The following is a 13,725-nucleotide window of genomic DNA, read 5'->3' as shown; positions in this document are numbered from 1 at the left end:
TTTTAATAAATAGTAGTATAATATTATATTAATCTATTATAAATATAATGTTAATTTGAAAAATATATAGATTAATAAATTTATTTATTTATTTTTTTTAAAAAATAAAATAAAACCAATACATAAATAGTATGGCATATTTGTGAATATATATATCTTAATTTATGTAAAAATAAAAATAAATAATTTGTGTTTTGAAAAAACATGACAAACCTGTAGAAAATATTAAATTGAAAATAAACATTTAATTTAATAATTTAATTTAATTTTTAATAAACAATGATCAAAACCAAACAAAAGAAGCCCTATCCCCATTTGGACTCGGTTACCATATATGAAATTTGTCTTTTTCTCATCATCTAAATGCCTCTTGCCAAGCGACGGTTCAGATCGCTCCGATGGTATCTGTTACGGTGCACCTCACAACACCTGATCACTTCCCACATTTAATATATGAGAAATCTACCAGAGATAACACAAGTTCAACGCTTCTCAATCTTCCATCGAGCATCTTCCTCAAGATCCATTGATCGCTCGATCTTCACCGTCCCGTCCCACGGGCGCAAATTTGTAGCGAAAGAGGATCTTCGCAGCTGGGACGGCGCTGTTTGTTTCTTTGGTAGCGGTGGTGACCGCTGTGGAGCTATGGTTTGCTCGTCCTCCTCGATCTGCAACTGCCCGGAGTTTGCCGCCGCCGATTGGGACTTTCCGGCGCCATTGGAGATGTTTTTGGGGGTTAAAGGCGGTTCATTGCCTTCTTCGTCCATTTTTTTCGATCGAGAGGGATATCGACGAGAGAGGTGGCTGCAGCGGCGGCGGGGATGGAGGCGGTGGAGAGTGAGGGTAGAGAAGGTCTGATGTAAGGGTAGGATGCTCTGAACAAAGTTTTTTCTGCAAGTATGTGTGGTATTTGTTGCTGTTTTTTTGTTAATTTGACGATTGAGTTCGATCTAGGGTTTTGAAGTTTGTAGGGTTTCTTTCACTAATTGACACTAGTTTTTGGTTGAGGCGATTCTTTGACGGTTTAGGGTTACGAAAAGTGCTTTGTATTTCCATCGATACTAGATATAAACTATTGACCTGATAAGCGAGTAGCGTTCAATGGAGATATTGAAGGAGAATTGACTGTGTATTGCGACGGCAACTAAATCTAAATAGGATGAACTTCGAAGGGCTGTTATATGAGGGGAATCGCTCCACAATATTTCAGTTTTTACTACTTTGCTTGGTAGAACATAGAAATGTTTGTTTGTAGGTGTCTTGAGGTTTCGAGCATGGCTTCATGCTGTGTTATGTTAGAATTTAACTTATACTGAAATGCCCTCATAATTGCTAGAATTTTGGTAGTGTTAGGATCCGATTTCTGTTGGCTTAGATTTGTGATATTTGTCCCTTATGGGCTTAAAAATGAAATTCTACACTATGAAATACTGTCTTGCTGCAATTAAATTACATTTTTAACATATGCATTTTGCATTTGTTAAAGGAATTGCATGGTGAAGCGCGTGTGTGTGTGTGGATATTGAAGTCAAAATGTTGTCATTATCTTTACATGGGTTTGGGTTTCCTTGGGCTTGTCATTATATACTATTTCTATTTTAGTTTTTATTCTAGAACTTTATCTTTTAGCACTAGATGATTGGGCTGCAGTGAATTGTCTAAAGTTATGGCTCAAGGCCCACGGACTTTTTATGGTTGAAATTTGTCTGACATTGTGAAGGATGTATATGGGCACGAGGAATAACTTTTGTAAAATTATGTTTTAATTAGTTAATTTACTTATCTGAGCTTTGAGAGGATGCCAAGTGTCGCTTTTAAAGGAAGTCTGATAATTTAAGTTTCTTGCTGAGTTGTATTTAAGAGTTTCAATGCTTGCCAACTGTAATGCATAATTTCCACTGATATAAATTTTCTACCTTTAGCATTCTTATGTTTATTTATTGGAAATTGCCTGTTTTTCTTGTTTCATTTTACCTAACAAGTATGTAATAAAAGTATTGTTACTAAAAAGAAGTAACAACCAGAAACTAATCCAATCACTCGACTTCTGGGAAGTATTGGCGAAAACTTTGTCTATCAATCCAATGACCACCAATCTCTGGTCCTCTAGTTAAATATTGCTTCTATGCTGTTTATTTAATAAAATATATGTTCTAAATGATTTTTCGGTATGTATATCTTGTTGGGAAGGTGTGTGTGTGTGTTTATGTTCCTCGAAACACGATTCTTGTGATTTTTCATGTTTCCAATTTTTTTTATGCTGTAAATTTCCATGTATATTTCTGGTGTTCCTTTCATCTAAGCTTAAAAATATTCATATTCCATATTTAATGTTGTGTTCCACCCTAGTATTAAGTTATTCAACATCTAATATGCATAGGTTTCCTATAATTCATCAAGCTGACATTATTGTGGTTAACAAATCATTACTTCTTGTATATAGTTGTGGCATGCAAGTTGACATTCATTTTGTTTCAGGAAAATCATATCGACGTATTACTGTGGTAAATCAAAATCCTTTACCAGTCTACCTGATGCAGCATCATGCTCTTCCATTAAAGAAATCACTATACCAGGAAATGAATACACTAGAAAATGCAACAACTTTCTGGCTTATATAAGACTAGAATCCCAATATGTCGAGAAGCTATAATGGTGGCATTTCAGAAGGGCGTACAAAGACTTGAAGTATGCCCTGTCTCATGGCATACTCAGTTACCCACAACATTTCTACCTCTATTTCATTCTCATAGTTGCAGATGCAGCTTTCCTCCTTTTCGCCACTTGCGCGATGATCCATGCACTGTGAGCTTCCAACTTTATCCTATGCTGATAGTTTTCTTAGTTGTTGTCTTTCTGTCCAATTCTACAGTGCTGTCACACTTGAACCTTGAAGCAATTGGGTTGGTTGAAACATAAAAAAAAAAAAAAGAAAAAAAGAAAAAACAAAGAACATAGATCTTGCCCTGGTTTTTGGTGTCGCCTGATAAATCTTTTTTGTGATCAATGTTCATATATATGGAGGCATGTGTGCTACTTTTCTTGTTTGTCATCCCGTCCTACCCCAATGAATATATGGAACCGGATGAACTCGGGCATTTCCAGGGTAACGGCTAAAAATACTTGGTCTTTGCTCTGTTATATGCTGGATTGAATATGCTTGTACTCTGAAACGCCCTGTATTTTTCCTCGCTGCTGTTTTGATTCTCCAAGAAGTTTTTAAACAGGTGAATATGCTAGACTAGGGGAAAGAATTTCTTTAAGCTGCCACTGGACTTTTATCTTTTGGCTTTTCTTCATGGGATGAACTTATCAATTTTACTCTGCTTTAACAGCTAGTATTTGTCTTTACCCATAGAAAAACTCCTTATGCAGAATTTCTATTTACCTCTACCATTCCTTGTGATTAATATGAAGGATTACTCTGATTATTTTGTCATTTGATTTTGGCATGTGACCTGCCTGAATTGCTGGTTTGTACTTAAATTGGCTAGCCCTTGGTTGGGAGTGCTGGTGACTGCTTAACTCCTTGAAGATATGGAAGGGTGTATGATGAAGCTGTCATTTCACTATCTTATATTGCTCCTTAAGGTATGCTGCACAACCTAGCTTATTACAAGGATTCAATTCTGTGACATTGATTAATTATGAAGCGTCATATTTTTGACATCTTTGTTGCATTAGTGTTCTTTCATGATTTTAAATGCCATGAGAGTGTGTTTCTATTTACACCTTTAGTGATTTGTTCTGATTAGTAATTTAGTATTAAATGCAATGTGATACCCATACTTTCATTTTGAACATTCTGGTTGCACTTCCTTTTGAGTTCATTTTAACTAAGTTTGTAATATTTCGAACATTAAGTCTGCACTTCCGTTGCTTCATTTTGAACTTGCATGCTTTTGGATTTAGCAAAAACATGAAAATAAGTTTGTGCACCAGTGCTTGAGTGGTACGTAAGTTGTACAGAAGAAGCGCATCATTTTCTTATTAAATTTTATATGTCCTAACGTAGCTTGATTCTTGGCTGCGTATCAGTTATAACGGCTGATTCCTTTTCCTGAGTTGAAAATAAAAAGTGCAGTATGTTTTTTCGTGTGTACACTGAATACATCAATTTAGATTGGTTACATACTGAACCCGGCAACCTGACTCTGTCATTGCAAATCTTATTAAGCCAATGGTGTGCAAGTGGATTTAAACTGAAAAGTTGTAGATTTATGGAAAATGGACCAGTCAATATTTTAAAAATCATGCAACTGTTTTTCCGTTGGGTCGTGAAAACTTTCCTTTCTGTTTTCTCCCAATAATTGTATCGACAGCCTCTGTCATGATGGATCTATTTACGTCATGACAGACAATAGTGAAACTGTTTTGTCGTTAGGTTGCTACGACTTTTGAGTGCTTTCTGATTTTTCCCCAATAATTGTACCGGCAACCTCTGTCACGGAGAATTTTATTACGTCAATGTCTACATTTGGATTTAAACTAAAAGTTGTAGATATACCGAATAATGTGACCAGTCAATATGCGGCTGTCTTCTTGTTAGGTTGAGAGAACTTTTAGAGTCCTTTCTGATTTTCCCAATATTTCTACCGACATCCTCTGTCATAGCGAATCTATTACGTGAATGGTACATGCGTGTGGATTTAACCTGAAAAGTTGTAGATACACCAAATAATGTGATTACTCAATTTGTTTGAAAAATATCCTTTGTCGTTACGTTGCGATAAATTTTGAGTTCTGTACGGAGTAGCTGCTTGACATTTATCATGTATGTACTGATTTAAGCAACATTCTCTTAACTGATACAACAAAAGAACAAATCATACTTGTGACGTCTGTGAATTAATAAAATCTCAACAGGATTACCGGCTACTTTTGATTATAAAAGAGCCTCAACAAATCCGATATGAAAAAAGTTTGGTTGACCATATCTAGGTAGACGACATGTCATAATTCAATGAATGTATATAAAGGACTATATGTTAAATTTTAAAATCTAATTCGACCAAGTTATTAGCTCAAAAATACATGTTGAACAGAGTCATCATTTTCTCTTATCTTTAAAAGGATCATGTGTAGATATCTAATGTAAAGGTTATGTGATATAAATAGTTTGTCTCAAACATATTTACCTGGGCAGAATATTCTGTTAGAGAACGTGGAATGAGGATAAATAGAATTGATAAGTTGATACAGCGTGTCGATTATTAACTCAATGGTATTATAGGTAGTGTTCTAAGACAAGGTATTTAAACAAAAAATGTTAGCGAATTATGATAAATGCTCAAGGTATGTCTTAGCTTTTCCAGTGATATTTAATTTAAAGTTTGACAAACTACTCCAATTAGTTTAAAGAAATTAAAGTAAGCTCGGGTAATTAAATGCTTTGTGGTATTGCTCTTACTGAAGTTAATCTGCTTTATTTTGTTTTCTTGTTAACTTTTATACCGGGTAATGGATTCTAGATAAAGTAATGAGATATTAATGACCGAGCAATGTTACCGTTATCAAGTTAAATAATATCTCAATGTTTTATGTTACAAACTCAAAATCTTTGATGCTAATTCTCATGGTATGCTAGATTTTGTAGAGCATATGCTATAATTTATTAGTAATCTCTTAGATATATTGCATTATATAACATAAATCAATAGAATTTCGGAAATTTCACTATAATTTGAGTAATTTTTTTTTTTTTGTTCTCACCCCTATCTGACTGAAGGTATGGGCACAACCATTATAATATTTTATTATTTCTGCAATATTTCTTATATTCTGAAATTAAAAAGAAAATTGAAAATTTTGTAATATAGAGTTCTTGTTTTCTTCGCCACCACCTCCTGTTGACGTGTGTACAATTTTCTCTGATTTATTGACTGGAAATTCAAAAGTCTTGAATGTTGCCAAGCCAGATTACCATAATCCCTGGGGCTGTAACATTTATTTCTACCTACTAAAGATAATTTCTGTGAGATGCTTCCAACTCATCATATTAATTAATTGTTTTTGTTAAAAAAAACTGCTGCGCACCTTCATCATTTTGCCCCTACCTTTCTCTCTCACACCAGTCCTTCGGTTATATAAATCTGGCGTAGGAGTTTAGAGTTCTTTCACAAAACGAAAGATTCTCTCTACAAGCAAGGCTTTTTGATAGTAAGCCTACAGATTTTCTGAGTTTTGGAGCCCTCTTTCTTCATTTCTGTAGTGTTCTTTAGATTTAATTGATCTGTGAGATTTTCTGCAGTACCTCTTGATGGGGGATTTTTTTTTTTCCTTTTTAGCATCCATGAATTACTTGCAGTTGATTTTTGCAGCTTCATTTGTGATGTTTGTGATGTTTAGGGTGAGATCCAAATTTCACCATGAGTAGATAATTTGGCCATCGGCTCTTTTGATTTTCTTTTACTAATCTCACCCCCACCCCCACCCCCTTTTCCTTTTCCCCTTATTTTCTGCTATGGAGTTTGGGTCTTTCAGCATCTGTTGGAAAAAATGGACTGAGATTGCAAAATCTGTGTTTACAGCTTCACTGGTTTCTTTTGCTTTCATTTTATTGGGATTCCACTTTGTTTTACCTGTTTTTGTTTTTATCTGCTCTGCTGCTATATGAAAAACCTTGATTTTCTTTTTTCTGTTTTTCTATTTTCTATTTTCTATTTTCTATTTTTAATCAGGATTTGAAGTTTCTGAGGTGTGCTAATCATCATGGACGGATTTGTGGAAAAGGCAACTACTGAGGAACTGAAGATGTTCTACGGACTCGACCGCGAACTTTACACGATCCTAGTAAGTGAGCTCTGCCGTAATCCTCTGGAGTCCCTGCAGATCATGGGGCTGTGGCTCTGGTTGGAGCGCTTAGGCATTTGCAATGTCATAAGCAAGATCTTGGCCATGACTCCTGCCCTAATCAACCTGCTCGCCGACGAGGCCGTGACGTGCCTCGACTATATTAGCAGCCCCTCCCACACCCAGCCCCCTTCTGGGTCGAACAACCGGACGTTCGGCCAGATAAGCGCCCTTTTGGACCGGAGCATAACTCACCAGTTCTTTCACACGCATCAGAACATTATCGTCAAGGAAATGCAGAAGCTGTTGAATGATATTTACATTCCTGTTTTATCTGACATAATGGACTTTGCTCGCAGTGGCGGTTTCGCCGCTGCAAGCTCGTCGCAGCCCGCGAGGAGGAACCAAAGTGGGTTGTCGTCGCACGCCCCGGCTTACCAGCCGAGAGCACCCGCCCCTGCCCCCCCCGCCGCCGCTTATGTCGATCCGTTGAGTCTAAACTTTGCAGGGCTGAGCATTCAGGGGAGTCCGATGGTCCGGGCCCCCGCCCTCAACTCGGTCCAGACAACGGCCCGACCGACGACGGTGACTGTCCGCGCCCCGAACCCCAACCCCAACCCCGCCAGGGGTTACGGGAACGAGCCGCCGTCGGAGTACTCGCGGACGATGTTTGCGACGTTCTCGAAGGGGTACCCGGTGACGGAAGGGGAGGTGAGGCACTTCTTCACGACGTTGCTGGGGGAGTGCATCGACTCGCTGCACATGCAGGAGGTGCGGGGGGAGGAGCAGCCGCTGTACGCGCGGATCGTGTTTCTGCACCCGGGATTCATCCAGTCGATCCTGAACGGGCAGAGCAAGGCGAAGTTCACGATCAACGGGAAGCACGTCTGGATGCGGCGGTTCGTCCCGAGGAACGGCCGGATCCTGCCCCCCTGTGGATGCCCCCCCCACATCTGCCCCCACCAGCCCCAGCCCCAGCCCTTCTATTATTGATCCATCCATCCATCTATCTATCCATCTAAGCTGTGTTTTGTAGTATTTTGCTGTTGTTGTTGGTAAATTTGAATGAATGAATGAATGATGTGTTGGGAGAGTTTAGTGAATGAGTGTTCAGAGGAGGTGTGAATTGTGTGTAAATGCTGTTCATCATCTTCAATTCTGAATCACAATTAATTCTCAAATTTGCCTGTTTAATTCCATAATTGGAAGAAGCAAATGGACTGAATATGCATATGTGATTTGGTCTCTTCTTTCCTTGTACATGTCGCAACATTACCGATTGAAATTTCCAATATGCCTCTCAAGTGGAGGTATGTGAAAGTTGCATATGCATATTATTATTAGAGAAACACAGTCACAAACATCACGCAATAATTTTCAAATTATTTTATTTAAATACTATTTATCTAAATATTATGTCAGTTACACTATATCTTAGACGGAAAGAGTATTGTATTCGTTAAAATATATGTAGTAAACTTTTAGATGGATAAAATTGTTTATTTTTACCCATGGAAAGAGAATATGTATTTAAATAAATTAATGTTTAATTTATTTATTATTATTATTATTATTATTATTTTAAATACTAATCTATTTTGTTGCTGTGGCATTTATATTGATACACATGTACAGTGGCCACCTTCCAACTTTCCCCTCTCCTTCTTATTATTGCGTTGTTATTTGTATTCAATAATATTGTTGCTCTTCTTATTTATTACTACTATCTTACCTACTTTTTACTATAAATACACACACATACCTATCTGTATCTTTTTATTATTAATATATTATTTTTGTCCATTTTAGGTTTACCCGGTTTTATTATTATTATTATTTTTAATTCTAAAAGAATTTAATAAAATTTTAAAAATTAAAAGTGTAAAAATTGGACCCATGACCTAACAATAATTAAACAATTAGAATAATGTATAACAATAGTTTACACATTACAATATCATTGATTTTAAATTTTTAACACGTATGATATATTTATAAAGCAAACCTTAAAATTTAAAAATTGTACATAATTTCAAAACAAAAAACACATAGCCTATGTGTTCGAAATCATATATTGTCTATTTTTATTTTTTATTTTTTAATTTTTTAAATGTTTTTTGTGGCAGTGATTGCTAGATGAAATATGTGGTCTGCGTTTTTTCATATCTTTATTTTAATTTATTTTATTGAAAAATTGCATCACACATCACATGTATGTGTATATATGTCACTTTACTATTTTCAATGCAATAAAGTAGTTACAAGAAAATTCAGTTTTTTTTACTCTTTCAATTATATATATATATTATTGAATCAAATTTTATTTAAAGAAAAAAAAAAAATCACTCAAAGCTTTAATCTTGATAAGAAATATTATTTAATTTTTATTTTTTACCCAGATTTTTATTATGGAGATTTTACAAATAAAATATTGGTATTGAAATAAAATGATGGTGTGAATCGAGTGAGGGGTTTGTGAAAGTGTCAGTAGTGTGTCTCTTTTGTCTTTGTAACTTTCCCTTAAAATATTAAATTGAGGATTTTGTTTGTTTCTCACTATTCACTTCTCTCTCCTCTCTGTGTCAGTTTGAGTCAGACTCATATATATTAGTAATATTTTTATCCATAGTGTTTGTTTTGATTGAATTTCAAAAATTTTGGGTTAAATTTGATATTTCTTTCATTTTATATCTATATATTTATTTATTTTTTATACGAAATTTTAGAAATATTAGTATTATACTAGAATAAAATAGAAATAAAAGTAAAAAAATTAAATATTGTATGATATAAAGATAATAACATTAGTAAATTGAAAGGGTATTTGTAATGTTAGATAGATAGTACAATTACTAAAAAAAAATGAAATAAATACTTTATTATGAGACAAATCAAATTGAAAAAATAGATAGATTGTTAAGTGATGAAGAAAGTATTAAAATAATTTATAGTAAAATATTTTGTGAGATGAAAATTTTATTTTTTAAAAAAAATATAAAATTTAAATAGTAAAAAATTGGAGTTTTAGACTTAAAAGAAACATACCATGCGAGCGAATTTCTTTAATATTCAAACCTAAAATTTCTATTAGATTGCCATTTTTCATTATTTTACTCGTATCTATATTTATTTAAAGATAAACTTTCTTTAACTTTAAATTCAAAGTTTTTACCGTTTGGACTTTGCGCTTTATAAAAATAGTACAATTACTAAACAAAAATTGGTATTTTGTTATGAGATGAATCAAAATGAAAAAATAAATAGATTGTTAAGGGATAATTTTTTTTTCAAAAAATGAACAACAAACAAAAATAAAAGAAATAGATAAATTAAGTGAAACAGAAGAAATATCATATGGAGTACTCCCTCCGTCCTTGGGGATGAACCTTTTTCTTAGAGACACGATTTTTTAGGTAGTGTAAATTACTGAGTTATTAATAAGTTATGATATTAGTTTATTATTTTTTATATAAACAATATTATTGGTATTTTAAAATTTTTTAAGATTATATGTCGAAAAAATATATGTAATATGAATATCATTTTGTAGATAATAAAAATTTATATAATACAAATAAATAAATAAAATATTTTTATTTTATTTATTATTACCACAGTTTTATTAAAAATGAGGAGTTTTAAAAATAAATAAAAAATTATATTAATTGAGGAGATAGATAGAAATAAAGAAGCTTTGAGTGGGTCATATATATAAGATATTAAAAATTTAATTAAATTAATTTATATTTGTTAAGTATGTTTAAAATTAATAAAATTACCAAAAATAAAAATGAGTCATCTTTTGTAGACGTACAAGAAAAAAAAAAAGAGTCCTCCTTAAAGGAACGGATAGACTATTATTTTTCTCATATTATCAACAATAATTTATTTTTAGTAATATTAATATTATTATTTTAATAAAATTTATGTTTTATTTATCTATTCTAGATCCCCTTTCTGAATATATATATATACACTTAAAATCCTTCAGTCATGATAATGATTCAATCATTACCTGCAGAGTATAAGAATATTCTTGAATTGTATCTGCTGCTGCTGTTGCTGTCACTTACTATTAATATACATTATTGTGACACATATTCATAAGAATATAAAAAACTGATAACCTTTTTTTTTTTTTTTTTTAAGTTTATATACAATATTATATTTATTTCGTCCGCTTCATATTTATCTTTTACATTATTATAAAAATATTAAAAAATATTTATATTTATATAATTTTTTGTACAAATATTCTTATTAATATTATAAGATATTAATAGAAATATTTTTTCAATTTTTTCTTAATTTTGTATAATATTTTGATATAATAATTTATATTTAAAAATCAACACGCAAAAAAATAAATGAGATCCTTATAAACGGACGAATGTCGTACTTAATAATTATTTTTATGATAATATGAATAAAGCAAAATAAAAATATAAGGCATTCTTGTGTTTTTTTTTTTAAAAAATCAATTTTATTGCTTTTTAAATTTTTTAAATTAAAAATAAAATCAAAATAATATTTTTTTTAGTTTTTATACTATATAAAAGATTAATTTTATATTCAAATTATCATATCAACAAAAATTCATAATCTTAAATACTTATTTATATTACACAATATAAAATAATTATGTTAATTTAAATTATTACTAATTAAAAATTTAAACCCAAGTCCAAAAGTGTATTAGGTTGTCGTGTGAAATTGATTTAAAATAAATATTGATCTAAATTTTTATTTAAATATATTTTGATGTGATATTTTGTAAAAAAGAATAATATATTTTTATGAAAAATAGTGCAAAGTAAATAATATTCATTCCGGCTCATAACAAAGTATCTATTTTTCATTTTAATCCGTCTCACAACAGAGTATCCATTTTTTTTTTTTTTGTAAATGTATTATCCATATAATATTACAAATACCCTTACAACTTACAATATATTACACAAATGCCATTACTTTTATATTATATATACTAATAAAGTTATTTTAGTCATTTCAACTTTATTCATATTATATCTCAATGTAATACTAATATTTCTAAATTTACGGGAAAAAAGCAAATAGATATCTAATTATGAGACTGTGAAATATTAATTTTAATTTAAAATCACGGTAAAACGGATTTGGTGGGTTTTGTGTTTGTTTTTAATTTTAATTTTAGTTTGAATATTGATATAAATAGAAATGGTGAGAATTAATAATGTACTTTTATATAAAATAAAATGAAAATATAATATATAGAATAAATTGTCAAATAATTAGAACACGTGTTTTCCTAATATGATAAAAATAGTGGATTTATTTATTTATTTATTTATTTTTGTGAAGTTTTGTTTGAATCTTATTATTATTATTGTTCTTATTATGTTTTACTGTGAATAAAATATAATTTTATACATAAAAAATATATTTATTATCTATAATTCTTTTCCTAATAAATTTTATACTACATTTGTCATGTAAAAATGCACTCGTTTCATTTGTATATATATATATATATATATTTTAAAAAAAATAAAAATAAAAACAATTTTATATGATGAAAATAATACTTCATGCTTCCCATAAATATAGTGTTAATTGGAATGAGCACGAGATTTCAGGAATACTGATATTATATTGGTAGTGGATAAAAAATATAAATAAAAGATTTTTTTACTCTTGTGAGTGTATTACCGTAAAAAATAGTGGCAATTGTGTAAAAAAAATGAAAAAGTAGGGGTAGTTTTATAGTGATATAGTTATTTATAGAAATAAGACTATTGTTTTGAAACAAGACAAAAATAGTAAATAAGACTATTGTATTAGAATAGAGGGAATATATAATACAAAATTTACTTAGATATATAAATTGATGCACTATAAACAACTATTGTATAGTATATTAAAATAATATAAAATACATATTGAAATATTCTTTGTATTATACATATATTATATGATATACTCTAAAAATACTAAAACTATACATATATGGAATGTAATATTTTTATAATATCAGAAAATAATTGTGTTATAAAAGTAATACTTCTTCCATCCGTCTCATATTTATCTTTTTGCGATATTGTATTTAATATTAAAAATATTTTTATATTTGTATAATTTTTTTACAAATATCATTCTATCAATATTATAAGACACTAAGAGAAATATTTTTTTAATTTTTCTTAATTTATTCTACGTTTTGATATAATAATTAATATTGAAATATCAACGCACAGAAAGTAAATGAAACCGTTAGAGCCGGATTGGATATAGTATTATAATTTACCTTACATAATTATATATATATATATATTATATGAGATACTAAAATATATTATAAATATTCATATATTAATGTAATATTTTTATAATATAAGAAAATAATTGTGCTGTAAGAGTAATATTATATTGTACCTTATATAATTTTGACACTTTCCAGTTTGTTTACTTTTTATTTCAAATTCGAATCTTCACTATTCAAACCCCATGTTTTTTTTAATAAAAATATATATATATTTTTAAGTATTACTTTAAAATATTATTTGAATAAAATTTTAAATTAATATTTAATTTCAAATTAACTTCAAACATAACCAAACAAAAAATTATTTTAAAAAAAATTATGAGTTTTTGATGTAACTGAGAAATATTTTTCAAATAATAATAATTATTATTTTAACATTTTATGAGACAAAATTATATATTCTCTCAATCCCACATAATTTATTCATATTTTTTATTTTCTTCTATTTAATATAATTTGTTCTTTTTTTAAAAAAAAAATATAATTATATACTCTCACAACATTTTAAATTTTATAATTTTAATTAAACTATTTAGATATATTAATCTTAATTTATAATTATTTTTATTATACAATAATTATTTTTATAAATACAATTGTTAATGCGCACATACTACATGAGACGGAGG

The 13,725-nt window shown here is 30.2% G+C and overlaps 1 protein-coding gene across 4 annotated transcripts; it reads left to right on the top strand.

The window, feature by feature from the left end:
• Window positions 1-484: 484 nt before the first annotated feature.
• Window positions 485-8,038, top strand: LOC127263645 (uncharacterized). 4 transcript variants are annotated; one of them, XM_051292763.1, is made up of 4 exons: window positions 485-859; window positions 2,479-2,805; window positions 3,495-3,591; window positions 6,681-8,038. In XM_051292763.1, the coding sequence occupies exon 4, from the start codon at window positions 6,712-6,714 to the stop codon at window positions 7,783-7,785; it is 1,074 nt and encodes a 357-aa protein (XP_051148720.1). In that variant the 5' UTR covers window positions 485-859; window positions 2,479-2,805; window positions 3,495-3,591; window positions 6,681-6,711; the 3' UTR covers window positions 7,786-8,038. The 4 variants fall into 4 exon arrangements, with proteins under 4 accessions (XP_051148720.1, XP_051148717.1, XP_051148719.1 ...); XM_051292760.1 differs by having other exon boundaries at window positions 485-865; XM_051292762.1 differs by having other exon boundaries at window positions 485-897.
• The last annotated feature ends 5,687 nt before the right edge of the window (window positions 8,039-13,725 follow it).

This window comes from Andrographis paniculata, unplaced genomic scaffold, assembly GCF_009805555.1.
Source record: "Andrographis paniculata isolate CXL003 unplaced genomic scaffold, ASM980555v1 Contig69END, whole genome shotgun sequence".
Classification (NCBI taxonomy): domain Eukaryota; kingdom Viridiplantae; phylum Streptophyta; class Magnoliopsida; order Lamiales; family Acanthaceae; genus Andrographis; species Andrographis paniculata.
Note: the sequence above shows the minus strand (reverse complement) of the source record. Positions and strands in the feature narration are given on the sequence as shown.